The following is a 22,023-nucleotide window of genomic DNA, read 5'->3' as shown; positions in this document are numbered from 1 at the left end:
TGAGTCTGGCCATTGTCCCCCAGCTCCCAGACAGCTATTTTGGATAGATAAATCATCCCCTAGAGGGGTTTATTTCTTCCAGTTGACTATGGAGGGCACCGAGGGTGACTGGTTCACCTATAAATGTCTAAACTGGAGATGTCAGAAGCCAGACAGGATTGATTCCACCTATCAAGTAAAAATGATTTCTTACTTTGTGCTTGAACTTGAAGGATGGTAGTTTTCACAGCTGAAAAGTGACAGATTTCACAGCTGAGTTGAAAGATTATTAAGGATTATTAAGCTTTGCAACTGTTACATTAAATAGTTGTGAATCATCAGTTGCCGCTGAACTTGTGATTTAATATGTAGATAAAATTAGTCATTCAAGTGAATTCAAGCATATTACTCTATATAGCTGTCTTTTTGTTTGATTGTACTGCCATAAATCTCATCCTAAATCTCCTTATGACTAAAAATAAAGACCATCCAGCTCTGTGCTGCCTAGCTCCAAAGTGAGGTTTGAGTTCACACTCCTCAAAGTACCACTTTTTGTACACTGCTTTTATACATGCAGTAGAACTGAACACTTACACAAGGGCTAACAAAGTTTGAGTTACACAGCCTCTCTCAGGTCTATCCTGTATTTTCTAGGTGCTGTTTGATCACATGGGGTGCTTGAAGAAGTATGAAACTGTGCAGGACATCTTGAAGGAGTTCTTTGATCTGCGGTTACATTATTACAGCCTGCGCAAGGAGTGGCTGGTGGGCATGCTGGGTGCGGAGTCCACCAAGCTGAACAACCAGGCTCGTTTCATCCTGGAGAAGATACAAGGAAAAATTACCATAGGTGAGTAAACAGAAATTAGAATTGTTAACAGTGGGGCAGATCTGGAAAGTATATAAGTATAGTAAAAAATACTTACATGCAAGATTTTCATGACACTGACTTTCCTTTTTTTTTTTCCCTTTGCCTCCTCTGTGTTTGTGTGTATCTTGTAGAGAACAGATCAAAGAGAGATTTGATTCAGATGCTTGTCCAGAGAGGTTATGAATCTGATCCAGTAAAAGCCTGGAAAGAAGCACAGGAAAAGGTAATAATCTGGATATTGTTGATGTGGTTACTGTTATAAATTATATTGCTTGTTTTCTAGTAGTCTAGCTTAATTTATAACACACACATAGCACTTAAAAACCATTATTCATTATGCCTTACTGGCTTCCATTATAAAAACCACTGAACTTACACAAAAATAAAGTCACATAAGACTAGTATTGTGTATAGGTAATGCTTAGAAGAAAACTAGATAGTACAAGTCTAAAAATGAGATTGCAGAGGACTGAATTTCTTAATGTACCCAAATCAAAACTCGCAACTTGATTTCTGACTGGCTGATACAGAAAGTGCTGCATTAGTTACCCCACACATAAAACTAATTACTAAAAGTCATTATTTCTACATAACTTATTAATTGCTTTTCTGTAAAGAAACATGGATGTTATAAACTTATGACTTTTATTATTGTAGTAAATTGGACCATGACCTTGACCTGTATTTGTTTCTGCTTTTTTTAGAACCAACCAGTTTTTATTGTTCCAAAAGAGAGATGTGACGAGTGTAATTTCAAAGTTACATCTCCATTACTGTGGGCAGATGGAACTGCTTTGAAAAGCAGCTTTGAAGTTCTGTCACCCATCCCTTTTCTGTCTTTGCCACTGTTTTAGCTATTTGTTTTCATTTCACATTTCTTTTGTATTTTTAATACTATATTTTAACTCTATGAAATTATTTCTATTTTATAACAAAACTGTTTTTTAGAGAAATTTTGATCTACTCTCAAACCCCAGTTTGCACATCTGGGGCTTTGATACCAGCTGTTATTCAAAGGACTGTGCTCATTTTCTGAAGGAACAGATATGTCTGTGAATACCCAAAGGGCAAAGGTCTCAGCCCTGAGAGATTGGTGGGACAGCTCCAGTATTTGCAGCCAGCAGCATACAAGGCTCTAGCACAGGTTCAGTTTGTTTTCTTAAATCAAATGATTAAATAATCAGCTCTAGAAAGTCACAGGAACACAGCCTTTTGGAAAGGTCCAGAAAATGTTTGGGTTATTGAATCTGTGAGGGCACACCTGGCTGCTCTGTGATGGTGCTTTGGAGCAGTGTCACAGTTCATGCACACAGCTAAGATGACTAATACTTGTTATTGGGAATGTTTCACCTCAGGCAGCAGAAGAGGAGGACTCTCAGAATGCAAATGATGATGCTTCCTCTGCTTCTGGTCCAGCCTCTGGCCCTGACTTCAACTACATTTTGAACATGTCCCTGTGGTCACTCACAAAAGAGAGGGTGGAAGAGTTGATCAAGCAGAGAGATTCCAAGGTTGGTACACCTGGAAGGTTTATTCTGAAATGGCACTGTAAATGCTGATGTGCCTGTTCGGAATGTTTAGTCTTCAGTGGCATTTGCTTTAGTTGTGATTACATTCTCTGTACTACTTCCATGTTTTAGGAGAGAGAACTAAATGATCTTAAAAGGAAATCTCCTTCAGACCTCTGGAAAGAAGATCTAGCAGCCTTTGTTGAAGAGCTTGAAGTATGTTTTACTTTATATATATTTCTAAAATATGACAGTCATATTAATTTAATTAAAAACACTAATAAAAATTAATTAAAATTTAAGAAAAATAATTTTAAAATATCACATTTTGAATCAAAAGTAGATTCATTTCAGAATATAATGGTAACTGGGAAATCAGTATTGCATATCTGTGTTCTTGATAGAACAGTATAGGTAGTATTTCTCAGGGTTTGTTTCTTGCATCTATCCAATTTGATGTTTTTTCCAAGTCAGTGATATTAAAAGAAAAATAACTAGGAGAAAGTTAGTTTTTAGATGACACAAAAACCTGTGAGTAGTAACTGGTAATGATAATAATTACAGTAGTTCTATATGATCTAATTTTTTGTGAGGCAGTAAGTATTACCAAATTCAGAACTGTACATTCAGGAATGAAGTGTGTAGACTATAAATACTATATGAGGGGTCCTTAGTTTGCCTTTTCAGTAATTCAGGAAAAAAAGGTAAAGTCCCTTTGGTGAATAACCTGCTGAACCTCAGTTTTTCATGTTTTCTGAAAAGGGCTGGTACAATCTTTTGAAATGGCACACTTCAAGACTAAATGTTTAAATTAAATGCTGAAATAATAGAAACTTAGAACAGTACCAGGTACATACTTGCTAAATAAAAACTGGAGAGAGGAAAGATTTTTCAGTGTAACAGTGTCCAAAAATTTGTATTTATTCTTGAATAAAAGTCCAGTTTTTAGCTCTACAGGGTAATGAATTTACGAAGAATAAGTGGACACTGTTCCAGAACTGAAAATTGTGTTCCAATTCAAGTGAGAATTAAGGGGAGCCTTATGCTCCATGTATAAAGGAGCTGAATCTTAAATAATCATCATGTTCCACTTTGTCCTTGTTAAAAAATAATGTGTTTCCCCCCTTCTGCCTCCTCTTGTTTGTTAGAAAGTAGAAGCACAGGAAAGAGAAGATGTCCTGGCTGGCATGGTTGGCAAACCAATAAAAGGCAAAGTTGGGAAACCCAAGATGAAGAAACTCCAGCTGGAAGAGACCATGCCATCACCATTTGGCAGAAGAATAGTTCCACAGATTACATCTGCCATGAAAGCTGATGCCAGCAGGAAATTGCTGAAAAAGAAAAAGGTAAACCAAAATGACTGCTGCAGTTAAATTATTTATTATTTAGCTGGTGTCTTTTTCTACTCCAGTAGCATAAACCCAAATCGCCAGATTGTCACTGGTGCTGTGTTTGCACTGCTTTGCTCACCTAATGCATAAGAAATTTGTACTGGATTTCTTGTGCATTTGCAAACCTCAGGAGACTGCTTGTTGTTCAGGTGTTTTTATTGAGATAACTTCTTTCCAGGACTATTCAACAAATGTTGATATACTAGTCTACATGCATTTATTATCATCTGCAAAACTGTTCCAGTTCAGTCTTGAGATATAAAGGTGTAAATGATTTTATTCTGCAATTTTAGGGTGAAACTGATTCTCTAGCAATAAAAATGGAATTTGATGAAGAGTTTGGTGGTGTGCCAGCTGAGGGTGGTGGGGATGACTCACTGAATGCATCAGCTGCAGCAGCTAAAACCCCTAAACCCAAGAGAGAGAAGAAGGAGCCTGGTAAGACCCTTGCACAGCCATATTTCACCTTAGTTGTGTATTTACTGGGCATGAAATGCATTTTTAACACAGTGTGAGAAGGGAAATACAGCACAATAATCTTTAGGTTTTCTTACCTAAAATGAAATATTTGAAAGTACTCTGAAATTTCTTTGTGTGAGCTACTATGCTGGGGTGATGGATCTTACATTTTCTACATTTCAGTTGTGGGGCTGGGGTCGGGGGGAGAAGTCTAAATCTTCAAACTTGTGTATAGAAAAATAGATTATTTTTACATAATGAGTCTAATTCCTTGCAAACTGAAATGTCTAGTTTGTGTGCTCTTTGATATTGAAGGATAGGGCAGTCACCTTCAGCCCCTCAGTCTGAGTAATAGTATAGATTGTAGAACATGGTTAAATAAATGTATTTTCTATTGACATATTCAGTCATTCCAGCTTTCAGAAAGTTGTGGGTGCTGTGGCTTGGCGGGTGACCAACACTCACTTCCCCATTTCCTCTGCTGGTGGGAATTTGTTATTGCTGTTTGAGGAATACACAGTAACAGGGAGGCAGCAACAAAAAAGAAGGCTGGAGACAGAAGAGAAGGTTGAAGTATGAGGGGGTTTATTTTTTTCAGAAAAAAGGAAAAAAAACGTGATTGCACAAATAGTTATTCTGAGATAAGATCTGGGTTTAATTATTCAGGGGCTTATCCAAGCTGAGTAGATTCACTGAGTGCAGTTATGACTGACTTGTTTGCTTGCAGCTCAAATCTCCCACAGCCACTGTTGAGCCAGGGCCAATTAGCCCAGCTTGACCTGAGCTTGCCCTGCAGTTGGCTGACCACATTTTTACCCCCTCTCCACAATAGGATATCCTCTACTTCCCATGTTTGTTGTATTTATCCAATAATTGTTTCTGATTGTGTTCCCTGAATAATGGAAAACTGCACATTCTTTGCCTGGAAAACTCTAGCAACCTTTAAAGAAACACAAGTTTGATGGCAAAACTTAAAATTAGAGATGTTATGTTTTTTAGTCATTAAACAAATTTCTTTGGCAGCAGGTCGTCAGGTTTTCTGTGAAATAATTTCATGTTAAATCTTCCTTCAGGGAGGAGAAGAAAATTTATAACATTTGGAGGAGAAGAAAATTTACTGTGTTTAAAGGAGAACTTTTTAAGATGAAAATTTATACTAAATTTGTAAACAATTACAAAAGATGAAAATATTTTTTAACCTGACTGTAGTAAATGCTTTTACTTTTGGCAGGTGCCAGGGTAAGAAGGACACCATCATCTACAAAACCCAGTGCAAAAAAAGTGAAGAAACGAAACCCATGGTCAGATGATGAATCCAAGTCTGAAAGTGATTTAGAAGAAAATGAGCCTGTGATTATTCCCAGAGACTCTCTGCTTAGGAGAGCTGCAGGTACCCAAGACTTTGTGAATTGTGTATTGTGACTGAAAGTTTCAACTACAAACCCACATTTTCCTTTGACCTTAGGACTTCCTTTAGGACTTTATTGCCTACAGGTAACTTGCATTACATTTCCTTCACTGTGTGAAGAATACTCTTAAGTCAAGATCAGGAATTTCTTATGAAAGATTTTGTAACTTGGATCAGAAATCTTGTCCCCTTTTCTAAACAATAGAATAGAAATTAGTCACTAAACTAGTGAATTATAGAAGAAACAGACAAGACAATACTCTTACAAACAAAAACATTACTCTGATACAAGTATACTGCCAAATAAGGCCTACAAGGCAAGTAAAAAATTGTCAAAAAAATTCTGAACACTCCGTGAAAACCAAGCCTGAAGGTTTGGAAAGTATGTAAGTATGTGATGGTTTAAAAAACCACCACAGTGTTTCTGGAAAATTAGGAAGAATATTCAAATCATGGATTCAAGAAAGCTTCAATTTTAAGTGAAGGATTCTCATTCCTTAAAAGTACTGATGCACAATGTCTCCATAATGCCTTTAGCTGAAGGTGGCTAGGCAAGCTACAAGAGGTGTTGAATGTTTGCTAACATCTAAATTATTTTTTATTCTTTAAGCCCTTTATTCTTCCAGGCTGAAACAAATTTATTATCCACCATTCTTTCATCTTGTGTAGTATGAGGCAGGGATTGTTCACTGACTTCCACTTTGATTTGTATATATATATGCATTATATAACATAAACAACTCTCCTGAACTGTGAACATGTGTGATTTTCTCAGCTGAGAGGCCCAAGTACACTTTTGACTTCTCAGAAGAAGAAGATGATGCCGATGATGATGATGATGCCAACAATAACAACGATTTGGATGAACTCAAAGTAAAAGCCTCTCCAGTTACAAATGACAGAGAGGATGAGTTTGTTCCCTCAGACAGCTTAGAAAAAGATGAGTATGACTTCTCCCCAGCCAAATCAAAGCCATCTCCAGAGTAAGTACTGTAACTCAGTAGGATTTTTTTATTAATAATGTTTTCAATGCAAAAGTTTCTGAACAAAACTGAGAAACATCAGCTGTTATTGCTCTGTGTGCACCATGACAAATAAAATGTGGAGGAATTCAAGTGTATGTTATCTCAGCCTTGCAACTGACCTATGCAGGGGTGACTTATGATTTAAAAGAATGATATAACATATAAAATAGTTATGATACACTGTCTGTAATATCACCTGTTAAACTATGTTTTTAAAGGTTCTCTGTTTTCTGTCTTGTGCCAGTCTGGTAGAGAGAACTTACAAAAAAAATGTAATTCTGTTAATTTGAAATGCCTGGAGTTCTTGACTGGATGTCAGTTTTAGGGGTTTGCTGCCAGCAGATACAAAAATGCTGGAAATGTGAAAGCAGGATTTAAATTTTGCATGGATATTTATTATGTCCACGTACTTTACTATGTGCTTGATGTACCTCATACAATTCCCTTTTTTTTTGCTTGTAAGTAGAAAAACATCTCAAGCCAAGAAGAATCAAGATTTTGGGAACATCTTCTCTTTTCCATCTTACTCTCAGAAGACAGATGATGGTGAGATTGTTTTCACAGTTCCATTTAATTTTTATAGCAATTTATTAATTTATAAATAAATAAATAAATAAATAAATAATTTATTAATAAATTTATTAATGGGATATTTTGGGGAGTGGTACATACAAACTTCACAGAGTAGTTACAGGAGAAGGATGTCCACATCCTCCCTCTCTATAAAGGGGAAAAGTGAAAGAACTTCTGATCTTTAGAGGAACAAAGCTTGTATCATAGGTAAGGAAGTCACAGTACATCCATAGCTGAAGCATCACAAACACTTATTGAGATTTTTACTGTAGTTAATATTGATGTAATTAATATATGCCGTGAATGGATCTTATTCTAAACTTACTCTGTGGTTGTAGATACAACAAAATTGGACAGTGATGATGAGGATTCTGCTCCTGTTTTCTCATCATCTTTTGCCCCAAAACAAACAGAGAAAATTCCAAGTAAAACAGTAGCTGCTAAAAAGGGTATGTATAGAATTGGCCTGGAAGCCAATCCTTTTATTTGAAAGTCATCATCTCCACCTTTTCATTGTCTCTTCAGTCTTCAAAGTAGGAACTGCTTCCATTTATTTTGAGCTCTGTGAAATTCAGCAATAAGGTATTTGAGCTCATTAACATTCAGCAACAGGGTATGAGCTTTCTCCAGCTCCTTAATAATATTGTTTCTTTCCACTGGCTACTTTGTAGTGTCAGAACTTCTTACCTTCCATGTCTGGAGGTAGTGTTCAGCCTTCAAATAGTTTAACTAATGGGAGGTTTTTAGCTTCAGGGGATAAGTGGAGCATGCCACCAGGAGGTGTGGAATATCCCTTGGGTCAGTTGGAGGCTGCTGTCAGGACTGTCCCCTCACAACTCCTTGTGCACCCCCAGCCCCTTCCTGGTGTGAGAAGCAGAAAAGGCCCTGAGTCAGTGTCAGCAGCAGCAAAATATTCCTGCATTGTCATCATCATCTCCAGCCCAAATACAAAACACAGTCCCCTACCACCTACAATGAAGAAAACAAACTGTCCCAGCCAAAACCAGAGCAGAAGGCTATCACTTTTTCCTTTTTGAACAGAGGATGAGAGACTCTCCTCAGACTTCAGAGGTATAAATTCTTTCAGTTATTAGTCAGCTTTTAGAGCTGTCATCTTGTATTTTTTCCCTATGATATTGGGGCCTTTGTTTTTTAAAACTTCTTTTGACCAACTTGCAGCTGAACTTAATATTTTAATTCTTCTGTCAAAAAAGGTATGTCAAGGAGAATGATAAGAAAGTGGCCAGTTACAATAGTTAACAATAGCTATTCTCTTAAAAAATGAGAAAAAAATATGTTGTTTTCTATTTTAGGCACCAGTGAACTGCAGCATCTTTCCACCCTTTCCCCCTTTGCCTCCCTATTTCTAGTCTATTTCTTAATGCCTTGTGTCCACTCTGATTTGTTAACAGTTCAAATCAGTGAATGCCTGATTACTTCTCAAACACTTCCAGTTGTTGGTAGAGTTCTGTAGTACAGTAAATAAAGATTGCATACAGAAATAGCTGATCTCTGCTAGAGTAGACTTTTATATTGAATTTCTGTACTCCAGCAAATGAAAGAGTGAACTCTGTATGCAGTAGCCAGGCATGGATGCAATTTAAAATTCAATCTTTCTCCGTCTGTTTTTTGAGGGTCTGGATGTAAGTGAATTGTCATTAGCCTAACTCAAAACCTTAAAATGGAACTGTGATCTGTTTCTGAGTTTCGATTAACCTGTACACATACAGAATAGGTATAAACCAGCTCTCTTTCAAGCAAGAGTTAAATTTTTGCCTTCTGAGTAGCCTTAGGGGCACTCTCCTTCTCAGTGCATGGCAACATGACAGGTGTTTTCACCAGTTTTCAGCTCTTTTCTTCTTTTCTGCCCAGATCAGACATGACCGCACTTTCATCATCACAGCTGGACAGTTCAGTGATAACCCAGCAGGTTTAGTTCATTGGTCATCTGGTTACCCTTTTCATAGTTTCTTTGATTCTAAGTCCATCTTCATGGACTTGGCAGCAGCCTCCTCAGAACCCATTTTCTGGTAATGTCATATTCCACCCACTCACCCTCACACTGGGAGTGCTCATTGTGTGTGGCTGAAATGATTGTTCCAGAGCTGTTTGATTTTCTGTGACTTCAGACTCCAATCAATTTGGGATGAAATCTCTTGACCTCTGCTGTTCACTACAGAGGATCAAGAGACAGCTGAACTTTTCCATGATTATTTGAGCTGTCTGTGGTTTTAAGGCTTTATAGTAAAGCCTAAGGGAAATTTGAAAAGCAGGCTAACTCTTGATAAGCAGGTGCTCAGCTTGAACAGCTTTGAAGAGCCCAGCTGCTGAGATTCTAGCAGTGAGATCTACTCTTTGCATCACGTGTGGGACTGATACCATACCTGGACTTCCTGCTAAAAACTTGGGCTTCTTGAGAAGCTGTTTATGCTGATTGTGCTGCACACTCTGTTTCCTGTCATGATACCTAGTGGAGAGCTTGGCTGAGCTGATTTGCCATCAAGCTGCTGTTAAGAGATCCTTCACACTTGTGCAGTCATTAGGGGTGGAAGTTAAAGTAGCAGATGAGAATCCCCCTGTATTTAGTACAGAGGGAAGTCAGTCCTTTAGCCACCAGGTAACAGCTAAGGGGTTTGCTGTCCCTTGGTCAGACTTCACAGGAGTTACCCACTGATACCAGGCTCTGTTTCCAGAGAAGAACAAATCCGGTGTCTGTGGCAGTGTGTTGTACCTCTGTTTCTGCAGTTCAAGGCATCATAACCAAAATGCTTGTGGAGACACTCTCTTGTTCTCCAAACACATCCCCGTTGTGATCCCATAAATTAAATTTGAGTTCTCACAAACATCCACATTGCTGGTGTCTGGAGAGTTTGTACTTGGGTCTGTTTGAGGCAGAGGGTAGGTCAGGTGTGTATCTGAGGTTTCTGCAAGACTCACTCATCTGTGAGCCTACAGAACACATGACCTGATGATCTTAAGAGTCAGAGAAGACCCTAAATGGTTCCATGATTCTGTCCCTTGACACCCCCTGTGGGAACATTCCAATCACCATCTTTTAAAGACAGCCAGATTAGTTGTGTGGCACTGACTGAAATTCTCCAGGAAATGCAGAATGTTCCCTTCCTCTCCTTTCAGCATTTTCCAAAGTTCCTTTTCACTGAGATTGACAGAAAGCAATGTCACAGAGATGAGGCACTGCCTCCCAAACTCCTGCAGTAATCCTGGGGAAAGCAGTCCACAGTCATACCACCCTGAAGACAAAAATGTCACAAGCAGCTGGATACTGTGATGTATCCAGACATGGTGAGAGTATCCAACCTGCAGGACTTCTGTTACTGCTTTACCCACTGGTAACCTGGTTTGTATTCAAAATATGAAACAGTATTCAGCCAAGAACCTGGAATAGTACTGGGTGCACCAATCCTTCTCAGAGCAGGACACAGAAAACCTCCTGTTTATTCCTCACAGTTCCAGCATCAAAGCTGAAGTATGTTTTCCCCAAGTGCAGAAGTCACTCATCTTGTTTTAATGTCTGCCATTTGTGCCATAATTGGAGTATCTAGTGCAATTTAATATGTTCAACCAATTTGTGAATTTATTTAGTGTCTTTGAACTTCCAACAGCAAAACTAGATGCTCCCCCTAAGCCTAAAAGAGCTCCCAAGGCCAAGAAGGTGGAAACTGTGAACTCTGATTCAGATTCAGAATTTGGCATTCCAAAGAAGACGGCAGCACCCAAAGGTAGGAGTCCACCCAAAGGTAGGAGCACAGGGCTCACAATTATTGTAAGAACCACAATAATTGGGGTGAGTTATGAGTACACTGATCACTGGTAATTACTCAGCCTTTCCTATGGCAAATACAATGTATTGACTTCTTGGCAAACCACGTGTGGATGTTTTATCTGACCTTCACTGTTGGGAATGCATTTAATAGCTTCACCCCCCACCCACCATCTTCTATTCTACTGGATACTGCTCATTTTCTTTGAACTCAGCTCTTTCCAAGCCAGTAAAATTCTGGTAGTAATTGTAGTAAGTAGCACTTTCTGGGTTTTTAAGCCCATTTTTTTGTATCCCAGTTCTCTGAGTCCTCACAACACAGCACAGCAATCAGTGTAATTGGAGGAGTCTGTAAAGGATGTGCCAGTGTTGATGGTTGAGGTTAAAAGTAAATTTACTAAATATTAATGGGGAATTAATGCTGTGTAATCATTGCAGAAGGTGACCAAGGACTTGCAGTTCTGCTTCAGTGTAGAAGTTATCTGATCTCATGGATTTTGTCCCTGTCTTGAACTGACAGCTTGAGCTGTCAGGGTGAATGGTGACTGTGGAACAAGTGGAAAATATTTAAAACTGAGAAAATAAAAAGATACCTGTACTACACTGCTGTTGTGAAGAAGCTTGAGTAGTAAACTGGGTTTGAGCTTAACATGTGGACATACTAAAGTAACTTCACTAGGGGGTTTTTCAGTTTGATAAAGTCTGGAGTTTATTTTTTTTAAAAAGCAACAAAGTTAACTCATAATCTCTGACCTAGGAAAAGGAAGAGGGGCAAAGAAAAGGAAAGCATCTGGTTCAGAAAATGAAGGTGAATACAACCCTGGGAAGAAAACACCCAAGTCCACACCAAGCAAGGTCAGGTCCATCTCTGCTCTCTTCTCTTTGTAAAAAGAACCTCACTAATTCCTTTACATAAAAGTTAAGTTCTTATAAGTTGCTAATATGATGTTGGGGGCTGAGGTGTCATTAGCAATTGGATGCTAAAGAGGTTTTTTTTCAATTCTGAATATTAAAATGGAAAATGTCCAAAGCATCACAACTGATTTGTCTTTTCTTTTCTAAAGAAATCCAAGAAGGCCACTTTTGACCAGGATTCTGATGTGGAAATCTTCCAGTCAGGCTTTGCCTCCGAAACTGCCCCAAAGCCACGGACAGGCCGGGCTAGAAAAGAAGTGAAATATTTTGCAGAGTCTGATGAAGATGATGATTTTGATATGTTTAATTAAGTGCCCAAAGAGCACAAAAATGTTTTCCAACAAGTATCTTGTGTTGTCCTTTTGTCCCCTCTGTTGCAAACTTTTGTACATTTGACTTATTTTATGTGATAATGTAATTGATGGTTTTTATTATTGTGTGTAGGCATTTTAACATTTTGTTCTTACACCTACAGTTTTATGCTCTTTTTTACTCATTGAAATGTCATGTATTTGTCTGACTGGCTTGTAGAGATGTTCTAGACAGCTGTGCTAAAGCACATTTTAATTGTCATGGTTGCAAACAGCAAACCTGCTTTTTGAAATGAAGTTTAAACATTAAAAAATGGAAAACTACCGTGTGTATGTGTGTGTATAAAATTTGGGCTAGAGGGACTACTTCTACACAACTTTTAAAATAAATATATTTTATTCTTTGCCAGGAGACTCCATGGAAAAAGGTAAACAGTATATGAACATAGAAAGCATTGTTAAACAATCTCAATGTACAAACAGAGCCAGTGAAAGTACATCACAGACTTGCTAGAATATATAAAAAAAAAAATTCCACTAGTGCTTTAAATGAAACCTAAGAAACTGACACTTTAAATCTGTTAACCATCCTACCACAGTTTTCACTCTGCTTCATGGTGATTTAACAAGGCCAAGAAGGCAGATTCTCTCCTTGTGTTTCTGGGAGTCCTAGCTGTACTTCCTTAGCACCTGGAAGGCTGGAAAGCCCAGCTGATTCCTGGCACTTGATTCGTAAGGAAATACCCTGGACTCAGCGATTGAAAAGCTGTAAGTGAGTCTGCTGGTTATCATCCCATGAAGTTTCCCTAATGGCTTGTGAACAAGTAAACAAAAACATGGTAACACTGAAAAGTGTTTCTGCCTTGGAGGCTATAGCATTGCTGTCGAAATGGAGCAGGTAATTGTGGAGCTAGGTCACCAGCCAGCTAAGAAACCACTTCTTTAAACTTTAAAGTGACATTAACAGTGGAACAAATGACATCTGAATAACTGATCTGGCAGTTAATGCTGATACTGATACCTCTTCTGCTGGGGCAGTGATGTTTTGTATACTTTTTACAAGGAAGGAGATGCAAACTGAGGGCAGCAAGGACAAGTTTTCATATTTCAACTAAATCAGACGGTCCTTTCAACTTCCTTCTCTGGATGTGTACAGTAGTCCATGTCCTGTGGTTGGTGTCTTGATCGTTTTAGGTATGAGAGACAAAAGGAAAGCACCAAACATCCAGTATGGAGAGTACAGCCATACATTTGTATGTACAAAGTCATCAGAAATGCAACCAGAATTTGAAGACTGAGATCTGTCTTGTCACCATGCAATATTGAGTGTTCAGAGAAGAAAACAGAAGCTTAACTATTTTTTTTTTTTTGCATGAAATGGCTGATTTAGAGTTTCAAAAGTTTGCATTTTCTAGTTTTAAGAGTTTAAACAGCAAGGAGTATATATTGATACATATGAAAATTTCTTGGTCCTTGTTGAGTTTATCTATATATATATACATATATAGATATATATTAAGTCCAGAAACTAAGCAGCAGTAAAAATGTTTTCTTGCTTTTCATCCCTGTACATAAGGTATTAGGAATGTCTGAAGTAGCTGGAAAATGTCTTATTCCACCATAGGGGATTGACTGACACTGCTGTTATCCACTGAACTAGGTGAGATACTGGGACTGTGTTCTGCAGTATTTCCATTTGAGGTTGGTGTCAGTGGTTCATGTCCTTCAGAGTTCTCCAACATTTCCTGAATAAGAGGTGGCATGGATCCAGGAATTTCCATTTTCAATGTAATGACACGTTCTGCACCTTTAAAAAGAAAACACAAAATCCTTCCCATGAGCACGATTCATACAATTTCCTTTCTGTTAACATTACATGAGTAATTTCAGGGTGTATTTTGTTAATGGATTTGGTGTCTCCTTCTATACTTCTCGCACACAAAGGTGTGTGAGTGATCTGCTTCATGCAGTTCAAGAGGGAGCTAGGTGAGTACTCCTTAACAAATTAATTCAAATCTATCACATAGCAATTGATATGTCAATACAGGTAAATTGGATGAGCTGCCTATTTTTAAAGAAGGGCCCAAAATGGCATTAAATTATACTGACAAATTAAATTAGGCTGTGATCATGTTGATGTCTTTTTAAACTGAAATAACATTTAGTCTTTATACTGTACTGGTTCTGCAAAGAATGACAAAAATTCTGTCTATGTTAAATAGGTGAGGTGAATCCTGCAAGAGAACTGCAGTGATCTAAGTCAAAATGTTTCCTTCCCACAGAGAAAACTGTGAAATAAGATGCAGAATTTAACAAACAATTACTTTATAAAAGAACACATTCAAGCAAAAAGGTTTTTTTTGTGGGGGGAAAGCTGCCTTCTGTATTCAGGCATCCTGTCTTGTGCTAATGAGCTCCCAGAGTGAGCAGAAGCCTTGAGTAGTGCTCAGCTCTGCCTTGGCTGAGGCTCTTTGAGCTGGGCTTGTCACAAGGACCAGGCAGAGGGGGCTCTGCAGGTGAGGGCGTGCGGGATTAAACAAAATTACTGCACCAGTCCTGACCACTCAGGCTGGGAGCCACAACAACTGGTTTAGGGAGGAGAGGAAGCCCAGCACCAAGTCTCAGTGTGTGGTCAGCAGGCAGGGACACAGCAGCCAAGGCCCTGCTGGACACTGGGCAGGCAGCACTGAGGGAATTCTGCATCAAGCAATTTATAGACATAAACCTCAGCATTCCTGTTGCTCAGGATTCCTGATCATCTTAGAATTGGAGTCCAATGGCAAAGGAACCTTGTTTTTTAAACAACAAGAAGAACAAAAACAAACAAACAAAACACCCCCCCCCCAAAAAAAAAAAAAAACAAACCCAAAAAAAAAAAACAACCCAGAGAAAATAGTTTGTTGAAAAACCATTCCAGAAGAGCAATCCTTTGGAAAGAAATACTCAGCTTCTCCATGCTGCTGCAGTGGAGATGCTGGAGAGAGCACTTCACACTCCAGGCTGGAAAGGAGCATTTAAGTGTTTATGCCTCACATGAGGAGCATCAAAAAAATCATCTACAAAGGCAATGATTGACTTTGCAAGTGGATGCTGACTTAAGAGTCTCTTAAATAACTGTAATGAGAAAGATATTAATTCAGAATGATGCAGAGAGGTTCTCCAAAAACCAGCTATTGTCAGAGCTGTGGTGATGAACTCAATTTGGCCATGTTAAACATCTGCATTCCACTGTTACATCAGGTGCAGTGAAGCATTTGCGTGGTCATTCAGTGCAGAGCCAGAGAAATTTTTCAGGTTTGGCAAACTTCCAACTTAATCAGGGGATAAGAGAACTCAGAAGATGAGAAGAACTCAGGAATTGTCTTGCTTCAGTCCCACAAACACTTCACCCTTTGGCTGGAATACCTCTAATGCCAAAGCAGACACTCTCAGTGTTTCAGATTAATGCTTTCTTTGGTGTTTGCTTTCAGGGATCAGGTACCACCCCAAGTCATTATCGTCTCACGTACATCTTTTAAAACGAAACTCAAGACATCCCCAGCCCTCCAGGACACCACCATCCCTTGGTATGATTTAGTTCTACTATGAAACATTAATGATATAATTAGAGTTAAATACTTATGTCAGAATGAAAAGAAGCCTTTCTTGTGAATGAAATATAAGGAGTTGTGTTCTTGAGGAGCGGGAAGGCTCTGGTAAAGAAGGAGGGAAATGGAAATGGATTTCCCACAAGTATAAACAGTGGAACAAAAGGGCTCCCCTAAATGCTTTATAGCTCAATAACACTCTAAGTTTATTTTGTAGATTCAGTTGGATGGAGCTTGTTTTACTTGAGGGTAAACTGCAAGCTTTAGATAACCTGGTAAAATTCCTTTTTAGGATACATTTGCTTCTAGCTCTGGTGTTTCCCTTCCATGTTACTTCTTTTGGTTCTAATCAATCCAATTAAATTGCTCACTCCTTTTTATAAAGATATCTCTAACTTAATCTTTTAACTTGGATTTATGTAGTTTGAAGTGGAGCGGTTAAGGTTTAAATTTAAAACAAGCATGTTTAGTTGAGTGAATGAAGTACTGGGGATTCTTCCCCGGACTCTTTCCCCAAACCATGTAAAATGAAGTCAGTAATCTTCCCAAAAGCACAGATCCAACCTACACAGGAACCTGTACATACAAGCTCTTGTGCCTGCTCATCTATCAGGGGTAGCAAATCTGTGCTGAGTAAGCAGAGTAAGAAGGTGAAACTGCATCAGCCACCATAACAATAAGAATAAGAATCTTGCACTTTAGACTCTATTTTCAGACTGGTATTTCAGACTTGTTCTGATCAAATGAAAGCATTTCAGCTACACCTGTGCTTTAGAGAATGCATGACAATGCTTAGACTGTGAATTGCACAGGATCAATCCAGCACATACAAAACTGCATAAAATGATAAAACTGATCTGTGTTTAGATATGGTTAGTTTGGATTAGAGGAGCTGAATCTCCAAAATGCTGGATCAAATCAGTTCTAAATCTCCAGTACATCAGACCACAGTTTAGGGGAATTTTGGTAGCACATGGGTTTTCTGCAGTCTGTAACCAGACTTTTTAAAAAGCCATTGGCGATACAGAGCACATGTTGATCTGAACCCCCTTGTAAACATTAACAAAGGTTTTATCTTGTCCTGAAATGACTAACAAAGACTTAGTGCTAATGATTTGCTACTACTTGCACCTACAACATCTTTTTCACTGTCAGTTGCATGGAGAATGGAGCACCATGCATGCTTAAAGCAAAACCAATTTCAAGGCAGGAACTATGTAAAGAAGCTGGGAAGAATCAGATCACAAGGATCTTTCTTAGATGTGTTAAAAAAATAACAACCCAGGTGTCTAGGCCAGTTCCTCTGAAAGACAACACTGCCACTCCTGCTGAGTTGTTGGGAGAGACTGTACCTTTTGCACTGATGCTACGAAGATCTGTGATTTTCATTAAGATCTTTGGGAACATATGAGGCTTGTTGGGTCGTCTCTTTCGGATGTAAATTTTCAGTGCTTCAAGCAAGGGTTCCTGAAGCTTATCCACTTTCATTGGTTCTTCAAGGTCCTGGCGATCTGTAGAAAAGTATCATATCACTCTTATGATTTTAAATATTTATTTTTTAAAATAAACTCCAAATCACAGAATCTCCTCCATGTTCTTGATTAGAACTCCATTAATTTTGTTCTCCACTAAACAATGCACACTCTGTAGTGAGCATTCCGTAGGAAGAGGATAAACCACAACTTTCTGAAACATGGATTAATTTCTTTCCTTGGTGACTGGAAGGGTTTGTCATGTGGGTGGTCAAGAATTACCAGTTTGCTCTTGTACCTCCCTCTTCAAGGGGAAAACACCTTGCTGCAAACAATATTTTGGAACTGATTTTATATATGTCATTGATAGGCAACCCAGGTACTCATAGAGGTTACAGCTATTTTTCGTTACCACTACTACAGGAAAGTGAGTTACCATCAGGAATCAGCAGATGGCAGTGCTGGCTTGGATGACAACAGATGCCACCCTCTGCACCGGGACACAGGAGTCACACATCACTGACATCTAGGAGCCCATCAATGCTTTCAATGGGTTAGGGTTAGAGACACATAAAATCGGAATGATTTTGCACTAAAGGGCCACTGCCAACAAAGATTGACTCTTGTGTTTCAAACACTCACTTGTAGCACCCAGTTTGTGTTTCAACAACATGGGCCAGCTAAACAAGGTGTGTTTCTACTGCTAATCCAGATTTTGTCAAGGAGAAGAGAGACCAAGTCATTAAACCAACAGAAATTTACAGAGTATTTTGGAAATTATCTCAGAATTCACTTTTTGTATTTTAAGCCTATGATTGTAATTGACAATCAGCCTTTTGAGTTCCTTTCAGCCCCAGTTTGGAAGTATAACACATTTTTTTGCTAAAGAAGGTTATCACCAATGGCTTCCATGTGACTGAAACCAATGCAGATGCATGCAATTATATTTATGAGTAAAAGCTGTGTAATTGGGCATCTTGCTGTAAGAAAGCTCACTCATGCAGGTACCCATACACTGCTTAGCAAAAACACAGCAGGACCCCATCTCCAGAGGTCCCTCCCAACTCCAACCATTCTTTGAGGTATCTCAATGCCTTTTGTCAGGCAAACAATAGGACTAGTTGCTTGACAGAATGATTTCAGTACTTTTTTTTCAAATTATCAATAATAAAACCAGTAACTATCACCAGTGGAAAACAAACCTTTAGCATTAAGTGGCTTATATAATACATATAATATTGTTACAAATATATATATAATATGTTAAAGTAAAGGAAAGCAAAACAAGTAGAACATAAATGAAGACATGATCATGTGTGTCCTTTTGAAATGCACTAGAGTTCATGCAGTACAATACCTCCACAGATGAGGCAGATGGCACTAAGGAGACCTGTTTCTGTATCATCCATTTCCAAAGGCAGGAGCTGGTTGGCAAATGTGAACACGAGATCAGTCAGTGGGCCAAATCCGGCGTTGTGCATCTGAGTTCTGTTTAGGGTAAGGCCATCTGAAAAGGTCATGGTGTCTTGTTCTGGTGTGTATCTTGTGCAAATTCTAAGGATCTGTGGAAAAAACAGAAAAATGGAATCTGAAGAATTTAATCCATGAGAGGTTTGTTGCATTTTCTCAGTGTGGCAAATGACAGTGAAGCGTCAGTACTTGGACACGTCAGAACAATCTGAAAAATTCCAGTTTGTGCGGTTCTAGCTGCACAAAAACTCTCAGGTACAACACAAATATACTCTACTGACCATGTGTATTCCTTGTAACACAAACCCAAGGACAGAAATTTCCCCCTAGTTATGAAATGATCAAAACTTTGGAGCAACTCTCACCACTCAGGTCACCACCAGTGATATCCACAAAACCAGTTCTTTCATTAGTCTGCCACCTGCACCTAACTATAAAATGTGGCTGATCTGATGAACTGCTGATCTGATCCCACGAGATCCCGAGAGCATCTCACCTCTTTGAACAAAGACATATCTCACTGATTTTGGGGGTTGTTTTTGCACAGCAGCACTTCCCTGGGTTGTATCTTTGACAAGGACAATGCTGTGGGAGCGGAAGCTTGTGGGAGTGAGCGTGGACAGCTGTGAGCTGCTGAAGAGGCAGAATTTTGGGCTGCCCTCCCCCCTTCTGCAAGAGCAGATGGGCAAACACTGCTATGGGGACACAGCCCTCCATCTCCCCAGCAGCTACAGGTAGGGTTTCCTTGGAGCCTTGCTTGCCTTGTCAGCCTGGGAGCTCGCCCCCAGCAGAATATCAAACTCTGCACCTCCAAACAGCAGCACGCACGGCTCCTGGCTGCCCGGCCAGTGGTCTGAGGAGTTGGCCCAGCTTTTCTTCTTTTACAGAGGTTGTTACTTCTGTGTGCTGTAACACCAAACCTCCCCACCAGCCTGTTGGCTGCCAGCCTTCCTGCAGGCTCTGGCGCTTCCCCCTGCGGAGCCCCAGCGGTGGCAGCCCCTGCCTGCCTGGCGCAGAGCCGCCGACAGCGCCGCTCGTTCCTGAGCACGCCCAGGCACTGTTGGCTTTGGCCAGTTCCCTTGTGTGCCGACTGCCACCCAGTGCTGACCCCGGATGAAAGAGCCTTCGAGGGGAGGACGGGGATTCACACCTCTAACCGGGCACGGAGGAATGCAAAACACATGAATAAAACACCGAGGATGCTCCACATTTTGTTAGCAAACGCCTCCGGGGTAAGGGCAGCGCTGTCACAGCAGCAGAGGTGGCAGCAGGGCCAGCGAGGGAGCGTGTGCGCAAACGCTTCCCTCCCAGAGCACAGCCAGGGTGTGTGCCACCATTTGTGCCACCCTCTGTGGTGTGCCACCCTCTGTGGCGGCACAGGATCATTTGTACAGCTGCAATTAATGAACACGGCTGTAAGCACCTAATAAAAGAGGCGTCCATCATGTTGACATATTTCTGTTATGTATATCAGTGCTTAATGTTTAAAATAATCTGAGGTGGGAGAGGGCTTGTGCTGAAACTAAACTGAACTGAAAGCCTGCCCAAGTCAGGCTGATTAGCTGAGCTAAGACTACAGCTGTGTTTTTTCAGGGCTTGACTGTATTTATTTCCCATCCTACTTGGTTTTAAAGATACAACAAAAAAGATTTACATGAATATAAGAGAGCACTGGGAGAATTTAATTACTCCTATAGCTTCTGAGGCTCTGAGTCAGAGGCCCCAGCACATGGCAGCTGACCAGTCTGGGCTTGGTTCTCCCACTTTCATCTCTGCCTGGCAACACTGCTCCAAATAAATAGGGAGGAGAATGAGAACACAGTCTGTAGGATACCTAAAGGGAAGCTTTCATTTCTCTTCTTCAGTTCCTTGGTAAGAGACTTAATAAGGTGTATTTCTGCAGATGGATCTTCAACTATTTTCTGTCTCAGCCATACTCTTATCTCACATTCTGGGTATACCTTGAAGCAGTGAAACTTTGTATGGTTGGACAGGAATGTTTGACATTGTTGCCTTACCCCCGAATTAGAGTAAATTCTTGAAATTACTTAAATCAATGACCAAGAGTCACAAATACAAGCACACAGCACATCAATTCCTCAGTGACCACAAATTTCCCATAATATATGCCATCTTAAAAGGCTGCTAGTTGCTAGGTTTTACGTAGTAGCCAATGTATTGTTCAGGATCATTAGAAAAAATTAACATTATGAAGCACAGCACCCTGTAAGTAAGAGGCAGCATCTTTACCACATTCAGAACTGCCAGTAACCACGGGCCATGCTCTCCCCTGAAGTTCACAGTGAGTTGCTCTTTTAAATCATTAAAAGATTGTACAGAAAGCAGGAGAAACATGGAGAATATCTGGTGTTCCAGAAAACAAAGATTCCAAAGCTACATATTACTGTGACACCCAAGAGCTGCTCAGTTCACTTCTCTAATGGCATGCAGGAGGAACTGGAGGGCAGCTCTTCCCACCTGAGGCCTGCACAGACAGTAGCTGCCTTCCAGTAAGGGTGCATGGCTGAAGAAGGCCAGGTGTCCAGCTTTGGGAGGAACAAGGCTCTGTACTCCTTACCTGGTACTGCTTTTCCCTTAGCTCAGCCAGGCCGAAAGGCAGCCCCTTTGACTCCAGTGCTATTTCAATTGGTAAGCCTTAGCAAGCAGTTCCTCCCTCCAGAGCCTCAGGACTCCCTTCCCAACAAAAGAGCAGAGCAGGACTGGGAGCTTGACTGGGCAATGCCATGGAGTGTTCCCCAGGCTGCCTGCAGCTTCCCCGGCAGCTGCCCAAGCAGGGCTGGAAGATCTGGATCCCCCAGATCCTCCCTCAGAGGGCAGGTCTGGACACCAGCTGCCACAGAGGGACTGGGCTGTCCTGGAGCGATCTCCCCAGCAGCCCAGAGGCTGAACACACACCTGCCACCATGCACCAGGCTCTGGCTCCCTCGCAGCAGAGCTCCCTGTCCTTGTTTCCCAGTGCCACAAGCCCCATGTGTTTGGGGCTGCAGGACAGGAGTGCTCAGCAAAGAGCACTCCTATCCTGCTGTTAGCTGTTACCCCAGGGCTAAAACAGAGGAAGAACTTCCAGGCTGAATCCTCGCTGGGAACAAATTTGGGTGAGGTTACTCAGCCTCAAGCCAGCCCTGTGGGCATGCACAGAAAGGGACCTGCAGGGGCCCTGCAAAATTTGTAATAAAATTGAGCTACTTCAGGCTTAGGCAGCAGGTAGGACAGGTTTTAGTTGAGGGCAGCCTTCAGGCCTTTGGATCCCAA

At 40.2% G+C, this 22,023-nt stretch overlaps 2 protein-coding genes across 10 annotated transcripts in view; one reads left to right on the top strand and one right to left on the bottom strand.

The window, feature by feature from the left end:
* Positions 1-12,545, top strand: part of TOP2B (DNA topoisomerase II beta) — a 60,950-nt gene extending 48,405 nt beyond the window's left edge. The window contains exons 24-36 of one of the 4 annotated variants that reach the window (XM_059490566.1): positions 634-829; positions 982-1,073; positions 2,206-2,361; positions 2,491-2,574; positions 3,507-3,704; positions 4,043-4,187; positions 5,440-5,598; positions 6,392-6,599; positions 7,108-7,187; positions 7,553-7,663; positions 10,838-10,954; positions 11,753-11,850; positions 12,060-12,545. In XM_059490566.1, the coding sequence (XP_059346549.1) occupies positions 634-829; positions 982-1,073; positions 2,206-2,361; positions 2,491-2,574; positions 3,507-3,704; positions 4,043-4,187; positions 5,440-5,598; positions 6,392-6,599; positions 7,108-7,187; positions 7,553-7,663; positions 10,838-10,954; positions 11,753-11,850; positions 12,060-12,221 (1,806 nt within the window). In that variant the 3' untranslated portion in view covers positions 12,222-12,545. Of the gene's footprint in view, positions 1-633; positions 830-981; positions 1,074-2,205; positions 2,362-2,490; positions 2,575-3,506; positions 3,705-4,042; positions 4,188-5,439; positions 5,599-6,391; positions 6,600-7,104; positions 7,188-7,552; positions 7,664-10,837; positions 10,955-11,752; positions 11,851-12,059 lie in introns of all 4 variants that reach the window. The other 3 variants (XM_059490560.1, XM_059490580.1, XM_059490574.1) reach the window with 3 other exon arrangements.
* A 54-nt stretch (positions 12,546-12,599) lies between these two features.
* The window catches only part of RARB (retinoic acid receptor beta), a 191,461-nt gene continuing 182,037 nt past the window's right edge, over positions 12,600-22,023 (bottom strand). For all 6 annotated transcript variants that reach the window (XM_059490586.1, XM_059490592.1, XM_059490600.1 and 3 more), the window contains 3 exons: positions 18,638-18,842; positions 17,161-17,319; positions 12,600-14,028 (listed from right to left, as the gene is read on the bottom strand). In XM_059490586.1, coding sequence (XP_059346569.1) covers positions 13,832-14,028; positions 17,161-17,319; positions 18,638-18,842 — 561 coding nt within the window. In that variant the 3' untranslated portion in view covers positions 12,600-13,831. The remainder of the gene's footprint in view (positions 14,029-17,160; positions 17,320-18,637; positions 18,843-22,023) is intronic.

This window comes from Ammospiza nelsoni, chromosome 1 (genome assembly GCF_027579445.1).
Source record: "Ammospiza nelsoni isolate bAmmNel1 chromosome 1, bAmmNel1.pri, whole genome shotgun sequence".
NCBI classification, from domain to species: domain Eukaryota; kingdom Metazoa; phylum Chordata; class Aves; order Passeriformes; family Passerellidae; genus Ammospiza; species Ammospiza nelsoni.
Note: the sequence above shows the minus strand (reverse complement) of the source record. Positions and strands in the feature narration are given on the sequence as shown.